General features: G+C 44.1%; 1 protein-coding gene across 1 annotated transcript in view; it reads left to right on the forward strand.

Annotated features, from left to right (window-relative positions):
- The window catches only part of ATRN (attractin), a 155,986-nt gene that overhangs the window by 51,470 nt on the left and 77,703 nt on the right, over positions 1-26,813 (forward strand). The window contains exons 4-16 of the mRNA XM_040063653.2: positions 2,947-3,075; positions 4,980-5,185; positions 6,167-6,335; positions 7,693-7,783; positions 8,860-9,103; positions 10,584-10,767; positions 13,044-13,198; positions 18,380-18,464; positions 19,914-20,134; positions 21,310-21,431; positions 21,946-22,084; positions 24,174-24,355; positions 26,416-26,632. Coding sequence (XP_039919587.1) covers positions 2,947-3,075; positions 4,980-5,185; positions 6,167-6,335; positions 7,693-7,783; positions 8,860-9,103; positions 10,584-10,767; positions 13,044-13,198; positions 18,380-18,464; positions 19,914-20,134; positions 21,310-21,431; positions 21,946-22,084; positions 24,174-24,355; positions 26,416-26,632 — 2,144 coding nt within the window. The remainder of the gene's footprint in view (positions 1-2,946; positions 3,076-4,979; positions 5,186-6,166; positions 6,336-7,692; positions 7,784-8,859; positions 9,104-10,583; positions 10,768-13,043; positions 13,199-18,379; positions 18,465-19,913; positions 20,135-21,309; positions 21,432-21,945; positions 22,085-24,173; positions 24,356-26,415; positions 26,633-26,813) is intronic.

A 26,813-nucleotide genomic window follows, 5' to 3' on the forward strand; every position in this document is an offset into this window, starting at 1 on the left:
GTTTTGTGGGAAATGATCTTTTGGGAGAGATAAACTTCAGGAGTCTCAAATGTTGAGAATGAAACAAGGCATGTCTTCCAGAGAGATGAAAAGGGAATTAATTCTGCTGTTTAATCCTATATCCTTGAGAAGCGAATGAGCGGCGGGGGGAAATTTGGCTTTCTCATAAGGAAATATTTCTTGAAATGTATATCAGCAAATGTGCTAGACTTCTTTAGGCAAAACATGGGATCAGGTTCCAGTGATTTTGCGGTGTGTTGATAAAACAAAGGATATCTTTTCGTCTACCATAAGACTTGTTGTGCAGGAAGGCTGCTGAGCAGTTTGTAGTGTGATCCTGCTGTGGGTAGCTCGTTCATCTGCTGTTTTTAGTGTGAACACCGCAAAATCGCCGGGTGTCTGTTCTGTTCTTGGAGCACACCCCATTGTATTGTAACATGGGAACAGAAAAATTCAGGTCACAAAAGAGTGCTTTTCAGGTGGTATTAAAGGATGCTGTGGATAGCTGAGAGTGATTTCCTTGGGCGGATAAACTCATTTACTCTGTCCTAGGAAACTGTCTTCAATTGCATTTGCTGACTATTTGAAGCAGATGTGAAAAGAGGAGAAGCAAGCTCTTCTTGGGGAGGAAGTTCTTTTCCACATTGCATTTTAGTTGATGGTGGCCTTGGATACTTGGGAGTGACAGGGCACGGGACAAGGCTGGGCTGTTTCCCAGGGGGAGCGGCTGGAGCTGCCTCTGGTTCCCTGCCCGACACGCTCCGCTCTGCGACTCGAAGTCTCTGCTTGTCACAAAGCTTTGACTTTGCCTTTGAAAATGGGAGGTTGTTGGAGAAAGATGGATCTGTACAGGAAAATAGCAGCTGACTCTGAACAGGGGGTGGTAGACTATGTGCTGTACATGGATAAAGACTTAAAAATATAAATTCAATAGTCTTTGAATTTGTGCCTGCTTTGATGCCTTTTGTATGAGGGAGGAATTAACTTTTTGTTTTTGTCAGACTTCTGTTAAATGAAGAGCAAACATTCCTTCTCAGTTACAAAATATTTAGTGCAATAGGTAAATAGGTAGTCGTTACTCTTTTAAAAGCTCATTTGCATTTTTCAGTTTATTCCAATTTTTTTGACAAACCATTATATAAATCTTTAGTGTGTCTGGAATACTCTCGATAGTCTTGCCTACCATCTTTGCTTCTCTCTGCCAGTCCTGGAAAACTAAAAACTCTGAGGATCTCAGAGAACCTGGAAGGGTGAGAGAAGCACCTGAAGGCATCCAGAAGTGTGAAGCAAAGAATGAGTTGGGAGTTGAGAGTGTGACAGGCTGCTGTGATAGAAAAGACAACGAACATGGATGTGATGAGTCTGGTGGAGTCTCTTACAAAAGAAGGGGTGATGGGAAGACGTGGTGCAGTTGAGATGCCTCAAGAGATGAGATGGCGTTTAGAGGGACCTGGACAGGCCCTGCAGGAGCTTCATGAAATTCAACAAGATCAAGTGCAAGGTGTCCTGTATCAGACTGCAGCAATCCTGAGTATGAGAACAGCCTGGGGGCTGGAGGGATTGAGAGCAGCCCTGGGGAGAAGGACTTGGTGATGCTGGTGGATAAGAAACTGGACATGCCCTGACCTTGTGAGCTGGGACCCAGAACACCCCCTGTGCCCTGGGCTGATCCCAGCGTGGGCAGCAGGGGAAGGGAACTGTCCCTGTGCCCCCTGAGGTGAGAGCCCACCTGCAGAGCTGCCCCAGCCCTGGGGCCAACAGCAGAAGGACGTGGAGCTGCTGGAGAGAGATCAGAGGAGGTCATGGAAATGCTTCCAGGATTCTGGAGCCCCTCTGCTTTGGAGCCAGGCTGGGAGAGCTGGGAATGTTCCCCTGGAGAAGGGAAAAATCCAGGGAATGCTCAGAGTCCCTGAAGGGGCTCCAGGAGAGCTGGAGAGGGACTGGAGACAAGGGCTGGAGGGACAGGACACAGGGAATGGCTTCCAGTGGGAAAGGGGAGATTGGGCTGAGATCTTGGGCAGGAATTCCTGGCTGTGAGGGTGGGCAGGCCCTGGCACAGGGTGCCCAGAGCGGCTGTGGGTGTCCCTGGATCCCTGGATTGCCCAAGGCCAGGCTGGACATCGGGGCTTGGAGCAGCCTGGGACAGTGGGAGGTGTCCCTGCCATGGCAGGGGATGGGAGGAGATGAGCTTTAAGTCTCTGGTTTAAGCTTCTAATGCAAATGAGTCTGCGGTTCTATGGTTGACTGTATTTCTCATAGAAAAGCAACCCAAGAGGCAGCAAGTTAAAAATTAAAAGAATAATCCTTTCTCTGCTGTTGTGGGAGTTAAGTTGTTAACCTCACGGCTGCAGAATTTTTCAGGTGAAAATAATATAAATTATTAAGAAAGGAATTGGATAGAAGCATAGATGAATGGTTTATTTACCTGTGCTGACTTGGGTGCATTCTCCAGGTCTAAGCATCTGAACTGGGTGTCTCGAAGATGGATTATATATCACCAAAATGCTCTGTACTTGCTTGATTTGCTTGCCTTTCCCAATCATTTTTGTAGCCCACAGTCAGGAGGAGATCTGTGCTCAGCAGACCTTAAGTTTGACTTCATAATACAGATTTTATTCTTTTTGGACTCACTAATTTCTGTTTCTAAACATGCCACCTTGTGTTATGAATGGGACCTGCTTAATTCATTGCTGAGTAACAAGGAAGGGAAAGGTTTTGATAAGGATAACTAACATTCTAGATAGCTTCCATTTTTTCTGGTTAAATACTTTCAATATTCATTTATTTATGATTCCACAAATTCATTATACTTCAGATAATGGAAATACACTGAGTTTCAATTAATTTATTGAAATTAAATTATTTTATTGGAAGTATTGGTGCATTTACTCTTGTTGTTTTGCTCCCTTTTATTTCACTTCTGATATTGTTCTTTTACTTTTTCAGTGGTCTTATTGTTCCTGAGAAAGACAGCAACGAAACAGTACCTGAAGTTGTAGCTACTTCTGGATATGCTCTTCTGCATTTCTTCAGTGATGCTGCCTATAATCTCACAGGGTTTAACATCACCTATAAGTAAGTGGCACCCCTCCACAGTGATGCTGCAGGTTGAGCAAAAGGAGTTTTCCCCTTTTCTCATTTTTGTCTTGAAGCAAGCAATTGCCATTGAAGTGTATAATTATGAGCAGACACCTGAAATTAAACTTTTATCTTTATTATACCCTTGCAACTGCTAATAAGTGGCATGTGCTCAGTGTTACAACTTGTCAGTTGCAAGCATGGACAAATGTTTGCTCCAAAAGACATCTTATTATTTATTTTATGTTACTAGATCAGTTTGCTTGTATCTAATCAACTATAAATGATATGTTCTGTGCTCATCTGTGCTCTTGAGTGTTCTGCAGTGCTACTTCTGCACAAGCACACTTTTCCATCAGCCATATATTTCACTTGAGACACTGGGCTGTATCTGCTCTTGAGGATCCTCATCCTTGGGGTGTGCTTTCTTATTCAATCCCTGGATTGAATCCCTTCATCTGGCTTCTTTTTATTCTGGACTGGTTCTATATTCTTTCATTCATATTTTAAACAGATGGGTGCTTTCTGTTCACTGACATGTATTTAGTCCTCATTGATGGGGTTTTAAAAAGTAATCCTGGTGTGCTCCCTGATTCACCACCTGCTTTTAGAAAGATTTTGTCTTGAGATGTATGTGTGGACATACTCACAGAGATGGAAGGTTTTGCTTCTGCAGGGAGCATGAGCTTTGAATTTTTTTTGCTCTTACAGGTGCAAGTTATGTTTGTGCCACACTGGGAGATTTAATTTGGGAGTAACCTGCAGAAAGGCTCACCCCTTTCAGAAAAAACAGCTGGAAAAACTTCAGTCACAACTGACTTCTTGCAAAAAAAAATGAGTTTCCCTTAAAATAAGGAGCTTAGTTTTTGAATATCAAGTCTCAATACTTTCATCATTAGTAAGAACATAAATATGTGATTAATAATCCACATAGTAGTGAATTCTTTAAAGGTAGGGGGCATCCAGCACCCCTTGAAAGCTCCAGAAGAATGTGAGGAGCCTTTGCAAAGTTACTTGAATCAGAGGAGCTGAGGAGGCAGCGTTTTCCACGTCTGGCCGATTGCATAAAGCAGGACTCCATCTACTGCCAGCTGTTGGATTTGCACCATTGCAATGAAATAGTCTCTTCAAGAACAATATTCTTTTCATTCTTCACTTTCTTCATAATTTCAAACAATTTTCAAGTGCTGTTTTGTCTTCTGGTTCTCAGGTTTCCTCGTAACATTTTTGATGCAAGTAGATTAAATGGTACATTACAGTCTTCATAGTTACTACTTTGTGTGGATACTGAGCAAACATTTGTGAAATTGTGTCTTGGAGCCAGTAACAGTGAGAATAATGGGTAGTAATTCCCGTATGTGAATTATTCTGGTTGATACACCAGCAAAAACTGGAGTCTGAAAATTTTTATGGTCTCAAAAACAGGAACTTTACCAAGTATGTATCTGGTTTTGCCTCAGCTACGTTGCAGGTATTATAAAATCAGAAATTATTCAAACCGGGCACGTCTTTGGCTTGGGTTTTGTCTCCAGTTGTTCTCTTGGTAAGCAGATCCCAGAATAGCAGCTAATTGTGAGCAGTTTAACAATAAATTGCACGGACACCACAGCTGCCTTATACTCTGAGTAAAGTCCTCACTGTTGGGTGTTTTAAGGGGAGTCATTTGCCTTACAAAGGACTAAAAATCATATTGATAATTTTCTCAGAAGGAACTGAGAGTTTAACTTGCAAAATGAAGCAGTTTTATAGGAGTAGAGTACAAATCTCTACAGGTCCATCACACCAGGTAGCAGGTGACTATCTCTCTGTTTACAATGATTTGTATTAACTTCGTTCAGCATCACTCTTGCCTTTGTTAATCTGCTTCCTTCCTGACGAGCTGCTTTGTGCTCTGTCCCCAGTTTCAATATGTGTCCCAATAACTGCTCTGGCCAAGGGGAGTGCAGGCTCAACAGCAGCACCATGGCCCCGCAGTGCGAGTGTGCCGAGCGCTGGAAGGGAGAGGCTTGTGACATTCCCTACTGCCCGGACAACTGTGGGGCACCTGAGAGAGGCCAGTGCAACCTCAATGGCTCTAGAGCCTGTCTGTGCTCTGCAGGCTGGCAAGGTGAGTCTCCTGGTGGATATGCAGAACTATGTATGGAACTGGCAGTTTGATTGGGAGTGCGTGGGAATGTTCTGCATGACAAGTACTAGCATTTCGACCAGGAACAGAGTTATCTGCTTTTTAAATTTAAAAGGTCACATGTCATTTGGAAGGATGGATATGCTGGAGAGGAGGCCACAGAGGGGCTCCAAGGACTGGAACCTCTCAGCTCTGGAGACAGTTAGGGAGAGCTGTGAGTGTTCACGTGGAGAAGACAAGGTCCCAGGGAGAGCTCAGAGCCACTTCCAGTGCCCAAAAGGCCTCCAGGAGAGCTGGAGAGGGACTTTGGACAAGGGCCTGGACTGCCAGGATGAAGGGGAAATTAAAAATTGAAATTCAATTGAAACTGAGTTGTTTTTGATTAGATACAAGGAAGAAGTGTTTTACAGTGTGGGTGGTGACACTCTGGCACGGGGTGCCCAGAGCAGCTGTGGCTGCCCCTGGATCCCTGGAAGTGTCCAAGGCCAGGCTGGACATTGGGGCTTGGGGCAAACTGGGGTCGTGGAAGGTTTTCCTGCCCATGGCAGGGGGTGGAAGGGGATCTTTCCAACCCATTCCAGTCTGTGATTCTGTGGTTTTTCTTATGATTGCTTTTAAAAACAACTTTGTCCCAATCTGAAGTGGGACAACCTGTGGTGTGTAGGCATCCCTTCAAACCTCATTCCTATGCACCTAAAGCAAATTTGAGCCTGGTTGCCATAGCTGACCTGTTTGAACATGTACAATGCCTCGTTCTCATGTCCAGCTGAGCTGATCAGCCATGTCCAACTGCAGCGATTTGCCCTGAACATATTTTTTTCCTTTGCAAAGACCTGCTGACATTTAAGAATTAGTCTCAGATTAAATGCAACCAGCTACGGCACTAGCGGGAGATTCACCTCCAGCTGAAATGAGGGCCTTGTAGAAAAACTTCTTAAAACTTTTTAAACCTTCTTTTCCCAGGTCCTGGCTGTTCAATTCCTCTTCCTGCAAACCAGTCATTTTGGACCCGGGAGGAATACACTCTTCCAAAACTTCCTAGAGCATCTCACAAAACTGTCATCCATGACAATAAAATGTGGATTGTTGGAGGCTATGTCTTCAATCATTCTGACTCTCAGAAGGTTTTAGCGTGAGTATAAACCCAGATAATAAAAACTAAAAGGAGGAACTTAGATTTGAGAGCTATTTTTAGGAAATGCCACCTGACGTGCTTTGCTTTGGTCTATGCTTCATCTCCAAGGGAAAACTGCCATTATAAAAACTCAAGCTCACGTTTGAGATGGGGGGAGATCTTGCTAAAGTGTGCTAATTTTGGAAAAGAAAAGCATAAGGTTCCTGATGTTCAGTGAGTTTTTGATTCATCTGTGTCTGACAGTATTTAACTGTTCTCTGCGTATTTCTGGGCCAGCTCCTAAATTATATCTAGCCTCATATTCAAAGAGGGTAGTTTGCTTCAGTGTTTTTTGCCCTTCCCTGTGTTGTGTCTGTGTGACTTGAGTTTTTGGCTCCTTAATTATCACATACTGATTACTCTGGATGGTTATCCACAGTGGATGGGATACCAAACAGGGAGTTGCATTAGGCTGAGAACATTTATGCAAATGCTTGAGGAGATTTAACAGTAACTAAAGTGTTAAGTAATAATCACGTATTTCATGGAAATACTCCATTAAAAAACCCCAGCTTTTGTATTGTATTAGGGCAGATCTAGGTGAAAGCTTGATTTTTTTTTTTTCCCCAGGGGTACTCACGTGCCTCACTTTGATGGCCCTAAGTGAGAGCTGTGTATTCTGCACTCACATCCTGATGTAATAGTTCTTATAGGGGAAGAGGAGCTGAAAACACACATTTAAATGTAGAGCAGTTGCTAGTTGTACCCACAATTTACTCCTCCAAAGTCACACCTCATTTTTTAATAGGATACCCTATGGCTTTGTTGAATGCTGTCTCAGAGATGATTTTATCTCCCAAGGTCCTAAGCCTGGCAAATACAGTGCCTTACTGTAAATAAAAAGCCACAAGCCATTTTCAGGGCAGAGGGTTTATGTTATTTTAAGCATGAATGGCAAAGACATAATTAAAAAATGCTCTTTAAGCGCTGGCAGAGTCTTTTTAATCAAGTAGTTGGAAATTACCTAAGTTTAGTGTAAAGTTCTCCTACTTCTTTGAGGGAGAGGTGCTGTAGGTTGTCACAGCTTAACAGACAATGCATTAGCTCTTGGGTTTATATGGAAAAGAAAGCAGAGCAATGGAAAGCAATATGTGGATGTTGAGTAACATAGCAGGTTCAGCTGGATTTTTTTTAGCCATAAGTAGTTTGTGTGAACTTTGTGCATGCTGAAATCATGGCAGGATAGATTATTTCAGTCAGTAATTATATCAAACGTATTATATTGGTAAATAATTCTCCCTAAATCTTAGAAAGCAATCATATTCTCAGCTTTAATACCCACTCCTTGGAAAATAATTGAGTTTTTATTATACAGGTATGATCTTATTTCTGAAGAGTGGCTTCCACTGAACAACTCTGTGAACTCAGTAGAGATGAGATATGGTCATTCATTGGCATTGTACGAGGTAAGTTCAGTGTTCCAGACTCATTTCCCAGCTGATTTCCTCTTCTTCTCTCCTGCTTCCCAGTCTTGCTTTGGGAGAAGCGTTCCTCACTCAGATGCTTGTCCTTGCCCAGCCCAGGCTGTACACTTGTGCTCCAGGGAATCCTTGGGGGATGTCCTAGGAGGTCTCTAGTGTCTCTGCCTGTGTGTTCCTTCTTTCCCCTTTTTCCAGAGATTTTGAGGATGACTGAGGTCAGTGAGTCCATTATTTCCTTCTTGCTGTTTGTGCTGACCAGACATGCCTGGGGCTGAGTTTGCTCGAGTTCAGCTGGTTCCCCAACTCCCTTTTATGTAGATCACGTGAATATTTTTATGAGCTCTGCTGTCCAAGACACCAAAGCAGAGCCGGGGAATTAGGGATTTTTGTTACTTGTTCTGCAAGTAAACCTCTGAATCTGATCTTACTGCTGACACAAGCAAGTGTTTTTACCTACTTTCTCACCTGTGTGCTTTGGTGCGAGTGCAGGCCATGTGAGATCAGGACGACAAAGTCTTTGGAAAGGAAGTGAGCTGATCCTTTATTTACCTTTGGGCTTTGGAATGTTATTTAGCTCAAAGAGTGCAGGCCTGTGGAAAACTTAATTGTAAATACTCAAAAACTCCACACACTGTCATTCACAAACAGAGCACTTGAAGAATCTCCAAACATTGAAATTCATCATGGAATCACAAAATGGTTTGGGTTGGAAGGGACCTTAAAGATCATCCCTGCTGTGGGCAGAGACCTTCCACTATCCCAGGTGGCTCCAAACCCCATCCAACCTGGCTTTGGACACTTCCAGGGATGGGGCAGCCACAGCTGCTCTGGGCACCCTGTACCAGGGCCTGCTCACTGTCACACGGAAGAATTTCTTCCCAGTATCCCATCCATCCCTGCCTTCTGGTAGTGGGAAGCCATTCCTGTCACTCCAGACCCTTGTCCACAGCCCCTCTCCAGGGGACTTTATTAAGTAACTTCAGACCAGTAGCTTAATTCCTTCCCAAGCAGCTGTTTCCTAAATGCCGAACTCCTTGGCCTATATGTCTGACTTCTTCCAGGATAACATCTACATGTATGGTGGTAAGATCGATGCCACGGGGAACGTGAGCAGCCAGCTGTGGGTGTTCCACATCCCCAGGCAGAGCTGGGCCGTGCTGACTCCCAAGGCCAAGGAGCAGTACGCCGTGGTGGGGCACTCGGCCCACATCGTCACCCTGCAGGACAACAGCACCGTCATGCTCGTCCTGTTTGGGCACTGCCCGCTCTACGGCTACATCAGCAATGTCCAGGAGTACAACCTGGGTGAGTGAGTGGGGCCCTGCTGCCAGTTGCTCCAAGTGTAACAGTTGGTTTGAAAGTTGTTGAAATTACTCGTGTTCAGACAGCAAAACACAAGAAAATGTGTTCTCCTACTCCTGTTTGTATTTACAAGAAGTTGAACCTAACATATTCGTATAACCCAAGGAGGAGGAAGAAGCCACGTGCCTCCAGCTTTATACACGGTGTTAGGTCTCAAAGACATCAAGCTGTAATTGGAGGTAAAGCAGGGCAGCTCTGGGGCAATTTAGATTGATTTTCCTCTCTCCCTCTGACAAAACATACACTTCTGAAATTAATTTTTAATTCTGCATAATAATGGCTGTAACAATTCAGACCAAGTATCTGCTTAACCTGTGACATCCATGACACAAACCCCAGCAGCAGATGCTGTGGGAAACAGGTGCTGGATTTCTGGATTCTCATACCCCTGATAGGATCTGACTCCTATATCCTGGAATAGTCCAGGCTCTGATTTTAGGACCCAGAGAGTTCTAGTATCACCAGTGGAAAAGCACAGGAAGCTTTCCAGGTAAACTGAACTTCTGCCTAACTCAGATATGGAGGCACCTTCCTGGCTTCACGGACCGTGTAGAGATCGTAGGTTAGCACAGGAAGTTCACAACAGGAATGTACTGGTTAAGTCTCAGGAATAGTGGCCCTGTCTGCACTTTGGACCTGTTATCCTTGTCCTCCAGTCATGCTGATCCAGAGGATCTGCTGGAGCCTGATTCTCTGGAGTCCATGTGAGTGAGATTTCTTCCTCTAGGAGAACTCCAGAGAGAACCAGGATGTGTGCAGCAGTGATTTGTTTTTGCCATGTGTGATCTTGCAGACTGTTCAGTTCCTTTGGCTTTTGTGTAGCTGCTCTGGTCTAGAGTTGGGAAGCTTGTATAGGGTTTCATTCAGCACTTACCTCAGAGATCAGAGATCTGGTGTGTAATGCGGTATTTTTATTCCAGTTGCCGTTATAATATGTCTAAAGTGCTTCAGACCAATGTTATTTTAGTGAGTGAGATGTAGGGTTGTGAATCACATATTAGTTTTTAACTGCAGTGTTCTTCACAGTCAGACTTGGCTTCAGTGCTATCTGGCTTTATATATATATATTTATATAAATATAAAAAGTAAAAGTTCTCTTGAGTCCCATTCTAAATCAAGTCACAGTGCTGGCATTTTCATGTCATTGAAATGCAGTCTATTATTTGTCTACTTTTTATTTCTCATTTACTTAGCTTGTCTGAAAAGTGTAATGAATGACTGTGGAAGAGCTATTCTTGCTCTAATTAAAAATACCTGGCAATGCTTCTTGACAACAGACTTCTTGAAGGAGCGTGTTTTTGGAGATGAAGTGATTGAGACAGTGTCTAGATCTGAGTCGAGGGAATCCCAATTTATTTTGCCATGTTGTTGATGAGTTATTAATGGACAGAAATTAACCATGTTATGTCACTCATATTTTCAGTGACAAATACCTGGAGCATCTTACAGACGAGTGGAGCTTTGGTGCAAGGAGGATATGGTCACAGCAGTGTTTATGATCCAAATACAAGATCAATCTATATCCATGGGGGTTACAAAGCGTTCAGTGCCAACAAGTACAGGCTGGCAGATGACTTGTACAAATATGAAGTTGATTCCCGTATGTGGTAAGAGGTTCTTCTGTAATTTTCCTGTTTACTACCCTGACAGTTTTGTTTGCAGTGAACAAGAGGATGGGTATTTGATAAGGGTGCAGTGGTTTATATCTACCTAAATTCAGGACAGATGCTGTGCTCTTGGATCTCTTGGTTTTATGTCCCCTTATGAATGGAGAATGATATAATCAAGGCTGTGAACAAGCCAAGAAATCCATTTTAACCTGTTGCTTGCTTCAAGTGGAAAAGAAAAACATTTGAGGTATTTTTCTTGTTAGCCATACTGCCTGTGCATATGAGTGCAGTTACTGTGGTCAAGTGAGTGAGTCCATTCTGTAGTTAAGACTGTAAAAGAATTTCTGTTATAACCCTATTTTCTTCTGGCTCTGTAACTGCTTGAAATGTTCATTTCTCAAGCTGAAATCTTCTGTGATTTGTTTCTGCCCGAAGGTGAGTTTTATTAAAATGCTGTAGCCAATCTTCACAGCCTGGAGCAACAGAGATTAAATAAATTTTCCTTAATTCCATGGGGTTTTTTAATGTCAATTCTAAAGGCTCCTGACAAAAAGGGGACTTGTCTTTTGGGTTAAGACATGTGAATTTGAGTCACATTGTCTCTTAATGGGTGTTAAAATAGCTTGTGTTTCTGCAACATCTGTTTGTGAGTCTGTACTGATGGGGAAGGTAATGAGTGACTAATTTCCAACCCCCCTCCTTCCCACTCAGTTGCGCACGCAGAAATAATCCCGCTTCCTCTCCGGATTAATTTGATCTTCCACTTCAGCCATGGAGTGGACAAATGTGGCTGAGTAGGCAGAAACTTAACAAATGTGACAGTGTTCTTCCAAACTCCTGCAGCATCAATTTTCTTCTGTCACATTTATTTTGTCAGTCTGGCAAGCCCTGTTGAACAAGTGGAGAGTGTAGGACTGTCTGTTCATCTCGATCTCTGCTTTTTTTTGTGTCATTGGCTCTTTGTTTTATTCAGTGATTTAGGCCCTCTCTTCCTTGTTAAATCTCATGAGCTTCCCATGGGCTCTCTTCTTGAGCTCCTCCAGGTCCCTCTGGAACAAATCCTGTCCCTCAGGTGTGTCAACCACACACTCAACTTGTCCCTTAGTGGAAGGGACCTTAAAACTCAACCCATCCCATCCCTGCTATGGGCAAGGACACCTTCCACTGTCCCAGGCTGCTCCAAGGCCCAATGTCCAGCCTGGCCTTGGGCGATCCAGGGATCCAGGGGCAGCCACAGCTGCTCTGGGCACCCTGTGCCAGGGCCTCCCACCCTCACAGGCAGGAATTCCTGCCCAAGATCTCAGCCCAATCTCCCCTTTCCCCCTGGAAGCCATTCCCTGTGTCCTGTCCCTCCAGCCCTTGTCTCCAGTCCCTCTCCAGCTCTCCTGGAGCCCCTTTAGGCCCTGCCAGGGGCTCACAGCTCTCCCTGGAGCCTTCCCTTCTCCAGGGGAACATTCCCAGCTCTCCCAGCCTGGCTCCAGAGCAGAGGGACTCCAGATTCCTGGAAGCATTTCCATGGCCTCCTCTGGGCTCTCTCCAGCAGCTCCATGCCCTTCTGCTGTTGGCCCCAGGGCTGGGGCAGCTCTGCAGGTGGGCTCTCACATGAGCAGGGCAGAGGGGCAGAATCCCCTTCTTCAACAAAAATCCTCTCAGAAAAGTAGGAAAATCCTCCAAAAGATGACCCTCCGTGTTCAGTGCCGTCAATGCTACTGAGAAAAGCCAAGATCAGTGGTGAGTTTGATTAGTGGTTCCCATGATTTAGTCTCTGATGAGCCAGTGTGTTGTGCAGGCATTAACCTGCAGGGCTTCCTTTTCAGGAGCTGTGTAGATTTCCTTAAAATAGAATTTTTAGTTGTGCGCAACAGTTGCTGCCCAGTGTGAAAGAATTCTTCGGGTTGCTGTGAAAGCAGAGTTACTACAAAATATTGGAGTCTTCCCAGGCTGACTTTGTTCAAAAGGCAAGTTAGTGGGAAAACTTGAGGATCCTTAGGGAAAGAGCTGATGATATGAAGATCCATAGCTTTGGAAACAGGCTCTCATAGATTTATTTCTCCTAGAAATTGACAAAGCAAATGGAAAGATGAGAATGAAATTACAGGTGGAATTGAACACTGTGGAATGTAATTGTTAAGCACCTCATTAGGAAAACTAGGTAGATACTATCACCCTCCTCCCTGTACTGTCAAAATGTTCTTCAGCTTGGATTTATGGAGAGTTTTGCCTTTGCCATGTACTTAGCAGTCTCACTAATACATACATTTTTATTTCTGAAGGACTATTTTGAAGGACAGCCGATTTTTCCGCTACTTGCACACAGCTGTGATAGTGAGTGGGACCATGCTGGTGTTCGGAGGAAACACTCACAATGACACCTCCATGAGCCATGGAGCCAAGTGCTTCTCTTCGGATTTTATGGCCTATGATATTGGTAAGTTCTTGCAGAAATAATAACAAATCCCCAAATACTTGGCTATTCCCAGGGAGCTGTCCTCAGTTTGTCTCCAGAATGCCTGGTTTAAGTGTGGCTGTGTTATCCCAAGTGGTGCTGGGCACAGGGATGTGCCATCAGGAGAGGCTCATGAGCTTGCTACAGAATTCCAAGCAAATGAGGTGCAGTGATTTCGAGTTACAGACAGCAGCAGTTTATGCACAACCTTGGGCATTAAAAATCAGGTTTTAAATTGCATATTGTTCCAGAATCATAAAATCATGGAATCATTAAGGTTGGAAAAAACCTTTAAGATCACCGAGTCCAATTGGCAACCTAGCACCACCACCATTTTCACTGCTAAACCACGTCCTCAAGTGTCACATCCACATGTTTTTTGGACACTTCCAGAGATGGTGACTCCATCACTGCTCTAGGCAGTTTGTTCGAGTGTTTTACAAACCTTTGCATGAAAAAATATTTCCTAATATCTAATCTTTGTCTTCCCTTGTCCAAACTAAGGCTGTTTTTAATCCTGCTATCTCTGCCATAAATCTATTCTGACATTCTGATCAATCTATGATTGATCAAAAATTCAATTTCTTAAGACAGTTGCAATCACTAGACCCTGCTGAAACTCAACCTGTACAGTGCATGCTCTTGTTCTAACTGGTTTATTCAATAATAAAGGCAAATTATCAGGTTGGATTTGCTGAGTTTAGGTAGCCAGGAGAGGGCAGCATTTATTTGTGGACTTGGAATTCAGGCACTGTAAGTTTAAGAAGAGCAAGGAAAGAAGACGTGAAATTACATAAAGAAGGTACATACATACCCAGATAATTCACACCGGGGAAAAACACCACTCTGTACTCTGACATTCACTTTTTGCTCTCAGAATGCCCTAAATGTGGCTTCCCTGAAATCATCCTGTAAATCTGAAATCTCGAAGGAACTGTCCACTGAGATCTCACTTCCTGTGAGAGGAAAATGCAAGTGAATACTTGGGTCATCAGGGTTTGGTTATCCCTGTGCCCTTTTGCTCTCTGTTACAGCAATCATTCCATCCTGCCTCCTGTGATTTCTAGTCACGTCCCTCTGGAATCTTTGTGTGCTCCTAGCTAGCTTTATTTTGATTTTTTTCTTTCAACTGAAGAATTAAGATGAGGTGTTTGACCAGGTTGGAAGGGGCTCAGAGCAGCCTGGTCTACTGGAAGGTGTTCCTGCCCATGTCTCAGAGCTCAGATGAGATTGTTTTAAGGTGTAATCCAGCCCAGAGTATTTTGTCATTCTGTGGCAGTCATGAACAGTTTGACTTTTTAAAAACTTTGGCAGCAACAATGATAGATTTTTCTTTCTGCATTCTGCTATCTGCCCTGACCTATTGAACTCTGTTTGGTGTAAAACACACATTGCATTAATTTGACAAAATATGCCAATAACTAAGTTCATTTTGATTCACTTCAAGTAACCGGCAAGTTGATGTTACGTGAGTGATGTAGTCAACAATCCCCAGTTCTTACTAGATATACACTGATGTGTGGAGCTTACATTGATTTCACCTCACTTGATGGGTGAGAGGTGTTCTTGAGTCCCCTCATTCCTTAGAGAAGAGGCTCTCAGCCTGAAAAGAGCAGCTTTTTTTTCAGAAATTAGACCACTTCTTCTGTTCTCTTCATTGCAGGAGCCGCTGTGCATGATTTTCTTTACCCCATATGACTCGCAATACGTTTGGGTGGTGGCTCAGCATTTGTGTCACAGCAGAAACACCTTTTCAGTGGTTCTTCATGCATGATCTCTGCAGTAATTAATTACTCTGCTCATGCTCATGTTGGTCTCCATGGGAATAAGCCCATGTAACCCCCATGTTATCTATCCCTTGATGTTCCCAAGGCACAAGTTACCCAGGAGAAAACCAAGCAAGATCAGTTGATACTGAGAGCCTTCAGTGGAGAGGCTTAATAACTGTCTTTATTCCCTACTTTTATAGTATGCTGTCATACTATACTATTACTCATTTTTTACATCTTGTTGATTAGCGATTGTGATTGATTAATGATCACAGTGGTGGCTGGAAGACTGGAGAGAAGTGGAATTAAACCCAGTCTGATAAAAATGCCTCAAACCCAGGTCATCTCATTAACCTTTGCCATTAAAACTTATTTTGGTAGTAACTAATTTTATTTACATCATCAGACTTCTCTGGTTTTCCCTCCTCAAATTTCCAAGTAATCAGAGCACACACACTGAGTATTGGAAGGATGCAAAATCTTTTTTGACAATGCTAACAGCTTGCACTGAGATGTGTGCTGGGGGTGAGCAATAAGAATTCTTGAATGCTTCTTGTCCTTTATCCTCTACTTGACCAGGCTGAGGCATATTCAATCCAAATTGTCCCTGTACTGCCTAGTTTGGGCAGGTTTCAGGATAGCAGTCCAGCTGTGTGCACGTGTTATTCTCGATTCTCAGGACAAGCCTTTGGATTGTTGACATTTGGGTGGGGTGAGCACTTGGGCACAGCTGTCTCACAGTATTTTCCCTATTTTCTGCACACTGAAATGGCCAGCTAGCTCTTCCTATCCCCAAAATTGCTCTCTCTAGCTTTTGTCAAAAAGTTTCCTGCTCTGCAGCGGCTTTGGGTGGAAAATGCCTCACTTAATCCTCCGCATGCTACTTATGTAAAGGTGCCTGCTTTGAAACTGATCTCTTCTCCTCACAGAAGAGAAATTAAAACTCTTCTATTTACCCCATCAAAATTCTGGTTCTGATGACAAACACAGGGAGAGGCTGGATGTTGTTGTAGTTATGTTCTGTTTGAACAGTACATTTAATAAATCCTGGCAGTGTAAGGTTTTGGTTAAGTCAGGAAGGAGAAGATTCTTTGTAGTCTCAGAATTACTCAGTTTTTCTAATGCTTGATCTCTGGTTAAAAATGGGAAAGAAGCTTAGAAAGCAAAATATTCCAGGCCTTCTGTTAATCTAGAAAAACACGTTTCTTGGCCTCACATAACACACAACTTGATGGCTAGAAAATTACAAATTGCTGTCCAATTTTTCTGACATCTCCTATTAAAAATTGGAACTGATCATGCTTGGCTCGGGAGTGATGCTGGGCTAGGTTGAGTTCTTTGAAAAAGGAGCAAATGACATGTAAAAATAGATTTCAAAATCACAATTTATCAAAGTGCTAACTGTGTCTTCTTTATCAGCACTCTTTAACAAAATTGTTCTGCATCTGTTGTTTTATCCAACAATTCTCCAATTAAATTTAGTAAAAAATTAAAACTTTGTTTTTCTTTGCCCTTTCAGTATACCACGGACTAGTTTGATTTGTGGGCTTTTTTTTTTCCAGAGGGTCAGTCCATGACCCAATGGTTTTATCTCGTATTAAAGGAATCTTAGGAGTATTTGAGGGCTCTGTAGATCTTTACAGAAGATTGACTTTTTTGTCTTGATTGCATAAATTGCATCCAAGTGCCTCTGGGATATTGGCCCCCAAGGTGATCCATTCCCTTTATGAAGCATAAGTGTTATGAATTGGACTGACTTTTCCTACTTTTATTCCTTTGCTCAATGGGTTAGATGTTTCTTAATTTGTTTTTTCTCCTGTGCTGCCCAAAGGAAAAGATTACCTGAGAAACCAAGTAAAAAATGAAGCAGAACTTATCAATTTTATGCTACTAGAAAAAGATGGAATAATCTAACATTGTATTAAAGAGAAAAACAGCCCCAAATCCTTAAGCTATGATGAGTGAAAAATATTTTTAAAAACATGGATACCTGCCCTCTAGGAACATAATTGCGATGGAAGAAGTGAAAAAAGATTAGCCTCTGTTCTCAGTGATACTGGTTTGGGGCAAAACTGCAAATAATTAATGTATAAACAGATAAAACCAGAACTTGTCACATGGTGAAAAGTCCTACTAGTAAAGGAGGAAAAGCAGCTTCTTCTGTCCCTGTTCCCTGGGAGCAGAGCCCGACCCCCCGGCTGTCCCCTCCTGTCAGGGACTGGTGCAGAGCCACAAGGTCCCACTGAGCCTCCTTTTCTCCAGGCTCAGCCCCTTCCCAGCTCCCTCAGGAATTCTCCAGCCCCTTCCCAGCTCCCTCAGGAATTCTCCAGCCCTTTCCCAGCTCCCTCAGGAATTCTCCAGCCCCTTCCCAGCTCCCTCAGGAATTCTCCAGCCCCTTCCCAGCTCCCTCAGGAATTCTCCAGCCCCTTCCCAACTCCCTCAGGAATTCTCCAGCCCCTTCCCAGCTCCCTCAGGAATTCTCCAGCCCCTTCCCAGCTCCCTCAGGAATTCTCCAGCCCTTTCCCAGCTCCCTCAGGAATTCTCCAGCCCTTTCCCAGCTCCCTCAGGAATTCTCCAGCCCCTTCCCAGCTCCCTCAGGAATTCTCCAGCCCCTTCCCAGCTCCCTCAGGAATTCTCCAGCCCCTTCCCAGCTCCCTCAGGAATTCTCCAGCCCTTTCCCAGTTCCCTCAGGAATTCTCCAGCCTTTAGCAGCTCCCTCAGGAATTCTCCAGCCCTTTCCCAGCTCCCTCAGGAATTCTCCAGCCCTTTCCCAGCTCCCTCAGGAATCCTCCAGCCCCTTTCCCAGCTCCCTCAGGAATTCTCCAGCCCTTTCCCAGCTCCCTCAGGAATTCTCCAGCCTTTAGCAGCTCCCTCAGGAATTCTCCAGCCCTTTCCCAGCTCCCTCAGGAATTCTCCAGCCCCTTCCCAGCTCCCTCAGGAATTCTCCAGCCCTTTCCCAGCTCCCTCAGGAATTCTCCAGCCTTTCCCAGCTCCCTCAGGAATTCTCCAGCCCCTTCCCAGCTCCCTCAGGAATCCTCCAGCCCCTTTCCCAGCTCCCTCAGGAATTCTCCAGCCCTTTCCCAGCTCCCTCAGGAATCCTCCAGCCCCTTTCCCATCTCCCTCAGGAATTCTCCAGCCCTTTCCCAGCTCCCTCAGGAATTCTCCAGCTTTTCCCAGCTCCCTCAGGAATTCTCCAGCCCCTTTCCCAGCTCCCTCAGGAATTCTCCAGCTTTTCCCAGCTCCCTAAGGAATTCTCCAGCTTTTCCCAGCTCCCTTCCCTTCCCTGGACATGCTCCAGCCCCTCAGGGCCTTTACTGCAAGATGGCAGGTGCTTTGGGATCTCTCAGGAAGGAATGTGCTGTGTGATTTCTGAAAAGGTTTTTTTTCACTCTAGCCTGTGATCGATGGTCTGTGCTCCCTCGCCCGGCTCTCCACCATGATGTGAACAGGTTTGGGCACTCTGCTGTGCTCTACAACAGGTAAGGGCAGAGGTGTTGCAGGGCACGTGCTGATTAGGAGCTCTGGAGCAGACGGCTGAGGGGCTGTTGCGGACCTGTCCGTGGAGGTTTGGGCTGCCCCGTCTCTGGAAGGGTCCAGGGCCAGGTTGGATGGGGTTGGGAGCAACCTGGTCTGGTGGAAGGTGGAATGTGTCCCTGCTCATGGCATGGGGTGGAATGAGGTGAGATTTAAGGTTCCTTCCCACCCAGACCATTCTGTTGAATCTCAGAAAGTTTTCAGATATTTGCTCTTTGAATGTCTTCAGTATTTCAGCTGTTCTCATCAGCCCCTTTTCACTGGGCTAAACTGTCTCAGCTCACTTAGGTTTTTCAATAATTTGATTTTCCCCCATTATTTTAATATATTTTTCTATTTTTTACTTGTTTCATAATTGTTCATTTCAATGTATTTCACACTTCTTAGCTGCATTGACAACATTTATTTCCAAATCTGAATTTCACTCATGCTTTTTAAAATTTATTAATGTTTCACTTTACACACCTTATTCCTCTGTGGCTGCTCTTCCCCAGGCACATGATGTCCAGTGTTTGGGTGAAATTTAGGTGAGATTTTGGCTGTTAAGCCGTATTCACTGTAGCGATATCCCTGCTTCCTGCTGAACAGGTCTTAGTGGATCAGTGCTACCAAGTTTGAGAAATCCATTTCAAAGGAGTTCTAAAATAAAATGAAAATCATAATAAAAATACTTACTATTCAACCAAAACTTCTCTTTTCAGTTGCCTTGGCCCTTCTTCACCGTATTTTTCAAGGTGCATTGACAGACACACGCACTGAGAATTTTTGTGTGACCTTTCCATGTAACTACTAACATTTAAGGTTTTCCTTTGTGCAGCTGACACTGAAGGAGGTTTGAAATCCCCCACTCTTCCTCCTACAAAGTATTATTTGTTTTGGGGGTTTTGGGGGGTTTTTCAGTTGACACAATGACTACTTAGTTGTTATCAGCCATGCAAAGTGTGGTTTTCTTACAGAGGAGTATATAGAGTGACAGCACCAAATTGTTTTGTCGCAGTTTCTGAAACTCTGGTTTAATGCTATGTTGTCCTCTCCCCAATTTTTAGCCTCTTCCATGTCCTGCCAGTGTAGATTACGGGAGGATCCCACATTTTTGCAGCATTTAATGTATAATCATGTTGATCAAGTCCCCACAAAGTTGGTTGAAGGGGAAGGTTGGTTGACCTTGAACAGCTTTGATTCTGTGTTGAGTCTTGCTGGCTTCTCTGAAACAGTGAAATTTGTCTGACCTTTTCTTTAGTGCCTCCCTTAACCAAGAGCTATTTATTTGGATTTGTATATGCTGGCATGTAATAAAACACTTCCCTCAGATCTTAAATCCCATTTACCTGGAGCAGTGCTCTGTCCATGAAAACAGCTATGAGTTTTTCTCTCTTTACTTCCATATTGTCCAGCACCATGTATGTATTTGGAGGCTTCAACAGCCTCCTCCTGAGTGACATCCTGAAGTTCACACCTGAGAGATGTGAGGCTTTTGACAACAAGACGTCCTGCCTGCGGGCAGGTCCTGGTGTCAGATGTGTGTGGGCTTCCCACCCTCCTCGCTGCATCCCCTGGGAAAATGCAACGGCGGAGCAGCAGCAAAAGGTCTTTGAAGACTGTCCTCCCAAGCCAGGTATGTGTCACATTCTTTCTGTTCCCTTTTCTGAAAGGTGTGCAGGCTCTTTTTCTCTTTCCAAATTCTGTCCTGTGTTAATTTGATGTCATTACAGGGTCAGGTTTTAGATGAGGGGCTGTGGTTGTGCTTCCATGTTTCCTGGAAGCCCTTCCTCTGACCAAGCATCATGGAGATGTGGAGGTGTTTCTATTTCCTGCTCCTGACGCTGCTTGTTCATGAGATCTTTTTCCCACCCTGCTTCTTGGACTTACTTTTCTATCCCTAACAAGCATCACCAGCCAGGAACCAGGCCTGGACCATCATTCTGTAAATGCTTGCTCCAAGAATTGCCTTGTGCGAGTCAACAGTTCGCTGAAGAGCATCACAGGGCAAGGAAGGGCGTCTGGTGGAGTTATCCTGTACTTTTCAAAAGAGACAGCGGGAGTACTCCTGTTGGAAAAGTTACTTTGTTTTTTTGTCAGGGGGTTGGCACGAGAGGATCTTTTAGGTCTCTTCCAGCCCAACACATTCTGGGATTCTATGGTTCTATGTATAGAGGCAGATAAAATTAATTAGTGCTTTAAGGTCTGATTTCTGCATTTCCCCTTAGGATAATTTTAAACAACTTTATCCTGATGCATTCATTGCTCTGAATTGACTGTGCAACCTTTGATTCTATAACAGATGTGCAGCCTTTAACTGTTTAATAGAAACTAATGTAAAGGGACATTGCCTTGCTGGGCTCTCAATGTACAGTAAACTTTCACAAAACACAGGTAATAAATAATTGGAAGGATGAATGAAAAGTTCAAGCTTCCCATGAAAATGCTCCACTTGAAGCCAGGCTTGCAGGAAAATGAGCCTGTGGTGGGAGATGGCTGCTGTTCTTATGGAATATCCTCTGGCATAATTTCCCTAGACATTAACGCGTCTTAGTTCATGTGCTTCCATGTCTTGGTGTATTATTTTCTGGTGTTGTGTTTAAGGGCTGCTTGGGCACTAAAAATGGTTGCTGTTGTGAATAAAAGCAATTTTCTATCAGTTCACACACGTGAAAGTACCTGATTGTAGTTGCTAACAGAAAATCTACAGGCACTGTTCTTTGGTTGTATCTTTTGCTGTAAATAATCAAGTTCTTAGAGCTCTGTCAGGAAATGCCTGTTTTTGGTCATGCAGGTTTTTTTCTTTAATAGTTGTAGACAGTGAAAAATGTGATCAGATTACAGACTGCTACAGCTGCACAGCCAACACAAACAGCTGTCAGTGGTGTTCTGACCAGTGCATCCCAGCACACAACAACTGCACAGAGGAACAGGTAATGGCTCATAACACTTCCTTAGTTTAAATTTACCCTTTAGAATAGCAAATGTGCACGTTTTCATCTGTCAGTGTTATGATCCCTGTTTTGTTATTCCCAGTGCATGTCTAGCTCAAAAGTGCTGCATGCTTGGATTTTTTCCATTTCATCCAAGGGTTTTGCATGGTATTTTCCAATGAATTTAGGAGGATAGCTGTGGGCAGAGAAAGAGGTGAAGGTTTCACCATGGTATGATTATTCATTAATCACATTTTGGGTTTGATACCAATAGGGCTTTCCCTAGAAAAAAGCAAAGTAGTCCTCTTGTGAAAGCTTTAGTAGAGAAAACATGTCAGGTGATGTTTTGGGGGAGTATCTTGGATAAGCAGTCCAAGCTGTGCCCAGTTCCACAGCTTTTGGATGTTTAAATTGCTTTGTGGAGCTGAACTGTAGTATTTAGTGTTGTAATGGCTATTATAAACCTACATGGCTTCGATATCGGAAAAAGCCTCACCTGTGCCGTTTATTTTAGGTTCCTATTACTCTCTATGACAATTGTCCTAAGGATAATCCTGCCTATTACTGTAACAAAAAGACGAGTTGTAAAAGCTGTGCCATGGATCAAAACTGTCAGTGGGAACCTAGGAATCAGGAGTGCATCGCTTTGCCAGGTAGGTACTGGTGGCATAACCCAAATTCATCCACTCCAAAAGTTGTTGAAGCTTTTTTAAAATTTTTGTTGGTTTTGCCTCCAAATCTGTAATTTTTTGTGTTAAGTTGGAGAAAATAGTGTTGTTTAAGCATGCCACCTTTGGTATGAAACTTAATTTGTAGTAATGCTGGAATATTTTTCAGTCCCAGTTGTCTGACAAGGACTATATCACTCATATAATTATTAGGCTGTATTTCATTTCTCCCTTTTCATTTGATAAAAGCTGTTGATAATAGGCTTCTGCAAGATATTAGATTTAATAATGCATGCTATTTAATTTAGGAACTAAAATTGTGCAAAAGCATAATGGCACATACTGGACAAATGAGGCAAGTAACACCTGAAGTGTTTAAGGAAAATTCTCCTATTAGAGTGTTTCCAGTGGAGCTCACAGGAGTTGGTTATTAGTTCCCTTGCAGTACATTTTTTTTTTTTCCCACTGACTGGGAGGGAAATACAGGATCTCCAGTGATTAACATTTGTAGGCAATAAAATACAGAAAAAGGGGACAAAACTCATTAGACAGGACATTTTCATGCACATGGAGAATCTTCCCCTGGGAACCAGTAGGTCTGGACACGTCCTGGTCTGGTGTTTGCCAGTCTGAAACAGTTTAAAATTGAGGAGACTTTGAAGAAGAGCAATGAAAGCGAGAAAAAACATCTTTTAGTGAGATAGAGAAAGAGCTTGGTCTGTTTTATTTGATGTAGAAAAGGGGATGACCCGATCATATGTGTAAAAAGCTCATCTGAAAAATTGACACTTGAGAGCTTTTCCGTCTGTTAAGTCTGAATTCACACTGGAAATGCCCGTCAGGGTTTTTTCTGTAAGGGAAATAATTAATCAGAAAGTGTAAATAGTTCTTCAGTAGTGGGGTTGTGATGAAGCTGAAGCAGGGATTAATCTTGGAAGTTCATGCTGTGGACAGGATTAGCACAGCAACCCTCTCCTGCCAAAAGGTCTCCTGACAACTGTGAGTGGATAAGTGGCTTCAAGGCATCAACAAAATACAATTTTTTTTTTTTTCCTGTCTCCTACAATTTCACTATTCAACATTGTGATAAGTGCTTTGATTGCATGCTGCAGATAACCAAAGGCTGATCTCGGACTTCAGGTCCCCTAAACAGATTTCCTGCTCCTCCAATATTATTATGTATCAACATTTCTGAGCACACCTCTAAGTCATACTGGTTTGGGACAGGGCTGTAGATATTTCTTAGTGGAAGGGCTTATAGAAGCCCTAAGGTGGAAAATACCTCCAAGATCATCATCATCATCTAAGTTCAACCTCTGTCCCAACCTCACCATGGCACTAAGCCACAGCGCTAAGGGCCATTTCTCCTTATTTTTTGAACACTTCCAGGGATGGAAACTCCACCACTGACCTGGGCAGCCCCTTCCAATGGTTGGCAACACTTTCAGGGAAGAGATTTTCCTGATTATGCAACCTGAATCTTTCCTGGAACAATTTGAGGGCGTTACCTCTCATTCCCTGGGAGCAGAGCCCGACCCCCCCTGGCTGTCCCCTCCTGTCAGGGACTGGTGCAGGGCCACAAGGTCCCACTGAGCCTCCTTTTCTCCAGGCTCAGCCCCTTCCCAGCTCCCTCGGGAATTCTCCAGCCCCTTCCCAGCTCCCTCGGGAATTCTCCAGCCCCTTCCCAACTCCCTCAGGAATTCTCCAGCCCCTTCCCAGCTCCCTCAGGAATTCTCCAGCCCCTTCCCAGCTCCCTCAGGAATTCTCCAGCCCCTTCCCAGCTCCCTCAGGAATTCTCCAGCCCCTTCCCAGCTCCCTTTCCTTCCCTGGACACTCTCCAGCCCCTCCAGGGCTCTCCACAGCTGCCCCAGCACTGGAGGTGCCCCAGCAGTGCCAGCACAGGGGACGGGTGCTGCCCTGATCCTGCTGCCACCCCAGAGCTGGCACAGCCCAGGGGCCACTGGCCTCTTGCCCACCTGGGCTCATGTGTTTTTGTGGTTCTTTCACTACCTTGATTGTTGGTAAGGTCCCCTGCATCTCTGGGTTTACTTCCTTTCCCCCCCTTGTCCCCCAGAAAACATCTGCGGAACAAACTGGCATTTGGTTGGCAACTCCTGCCTGAAGATCACCAACACCAAGGAGAATTACGATCATGCCAAACTGTCCTGCAGGTCCAGTGGTGCTTTACTGGCTTCTCTCACCACCCAGAAGAAGGTGGAATTTGTTCTGAAGGAGCTGCAGAAGATTCAGTCTTCGGTGAGTGCTTCTCTTGTACGTCTCTTGCGTAATAAAGCTGTGCCTGTGGAGGAGTCCTTGCTGGGGTGTTGTGTGCTGTGTACACAATGGAAATGCCTCTTAACCAAAACCAACTGATTTTCTTTTGAAATTCAGTGTACCCTCTGGGTGCTTCTAAGCTGAAATTGTAGAATGTAAATGGGAAAGATTAATGGAAACATACACAGTGCCTTAGAGATACCACTTTCTGTACTGGAATCACACCTGGCATTTCCCCAGTAGAATACAGGACTGCAGCAGGAGCCCTCTGGTGACTTGTGCACAATATTTTATAAATAAAAGTCCCTTTGGGCCACTGGAGGTGTTTAATGTAAATTATTGAATTATTTACTCCACTCAGAAGAGCAGCTGTTTAAAATGTCACCTTCTCATTCCACAGAGCTGCTTTGCTTTTTTGGCTTTATTTGTGTGTGATTTAGTGGCAGGTGCTTTTCTGTCAGGCCCAGGGAGAAGTGAATTGGAATTTTTCCCTCTTCATGCATCCATGAAAGAAATACATGTTTTTTTCCAGTCCCTGAGAGAAGGAGAAGGGAGATGTTCAGGGCAGGTTGTATAGGTGGTGCTATAGCCCTGACAAAGAGCAATGCTGTGCATCTCTTCTAAAATCCTGGATTAGCTGCTGTGGCCCGATGGCACATCAGAATAACAACTCCTGGGTCCCAGCGACCACTGTGGGACATTTTCTCCACGCAAAATGAGGCTTGGAGGCAACAGGATTGCTTTTTTTCAAGAGAGAACATGTTTCAAAATTTAAAAGAAGCATTCCCCTATTAAAACAAGAACATTCCCACCTGATTCCCTTTGTAATTTTAAAGCGGAGTTTCAACAATGACAGTGTTTTAGAGGGGAGTCAGTTTAGCCAAGGAAAGGTAGGCTGCAATTTAAGCAAGATTGTTCATGAAACCTTTTGTAAAATGAGGAAGCCAAGCCTGGGGTACTGTAAAAATACATGATTCTGACAGCTCCAGCTGTTCCTAGATATTCCACTAGCTGAGTGTTGAGTAAATTCCTAAAGACAGATGGTAACCCTTTCCTCATAGTGTTTAAATCTTTACCCTGTGTAAAAAACAATTGTTAATTTACAGGGGTTTTTCTCCACTGACAGAGTCCTTTAAAAAGTGAGCCTAATGAGAGGAGGAGCCTGTTTTAATGCGTATTAGTAGAGAATGCTTGTAAGGTGGGAGATTATCCCAGAGTGTGGGCAGCAGGGGAGAGGGACTCTGTCCCTGTGCCCCTGAGGTGAGAGCCCACCTGCAGAGCTGCCCCAGCCCTGGGGCCAACAGCAGAAGGACGTGGAGCTGCTGGAGAGAGCCCAGAGGAGGCCATGGAAATGCTTCCAGGATTCTGGAGCCCCTCTGCTCTGGAGCCAGGCTGGGAGAGCTGGGAATGTTCCCCTGGAGAAGGGAAGGCTCCAGGGAGAGCTGTGAACCCCTGGCAGGGCCTAAAGGGGCTCCAGGAGAGCTGGAGAGGGACTGGGGACAAGGGCTGGAGGGACAGGACACAGGGAATGGCTTCCACTGGGAAAGGGCAGGGATGGATGGGATACTGGGATACAGGAATTCCTGGCTGTGAGGGTGGGCAGGCCCTGGCACAGGATGCCCAGAGCAGGCTGCCCCTGGATCCCTGGAAGTGTCCAGGCTGGATGGTGCTTGGAGTACTGGTGACTCTGCTGGGTGAGGCTCTGCTTTGCAGTTGCTCCTTTTTCAAGTAAACTGTAGATATTTAGTAATAACAAGAATATATGTGGGTGTTAGTATGATATGCTTTGTAATCCTGTCGCTGTTGGAAGCTGCAGCTCTAGGGTATAAAAGTGCATAAAATCAGTTTGAAGTAGGTGATGTTTACTTATTTTAGCAGTAAAACCACATATTATACTAACAGAGCTCAAATGCTCCTCCCCAAAATGAAAGTGTGCTGAAAAGTAAACTGACAGTAGAAATAGTTGTCTTATAGGATTTTTATATTAAGAAGTTTGTGGCCAGCAACACTAATTTAGATTTGACCTCCTCCTTTATTTCTAGCCCAAAAGTTTGACTCCGTGGGTTGGACTGCGGAAAATCAATGTGTCCTATTGGTGCTGGGAAGACATGTCTCCCTTCACCAACACCCTCGTCCAGTGGCTTCCCAGTGAACCAAGTGATGCTGGATTTTGTGGATATTTAGCTGAGCCTTCCCAGCAGGGATTGAAGGCAGCAACGTGTATCAACGAGGTCAACGGCTCTGTCTGTGAAAGGCCAGGTAACAACAGCTGTCTGGTTGATTTATGTTTCCTAGGGGGTAAAGAGAATACAGCTCATTACTTTTTAAACCAGCTGCGTCATGACTTTGCCAAAGAAAAATACTTCTGAACCAGTGTGTTATGTACTTTTTTCATGCAGGAAATAGAAATTTTAAAATTAGCTCAACATTTACGCTGTTA

Source organism: Hirundo rustica, chromosome 5, assembly GCF_015227805.2.
Source record: "Hirundo rustica isolate bHirRus1 chromosome 5, bHirRus1.pri.v3, whole genome shotgun sequence".
Taxonomy (NCBI): Eukaryota; Metazoa; Chordata; class Aves; order Passeriformes; family Hirundinidae; genus Hirundo; species Hirundo rustica.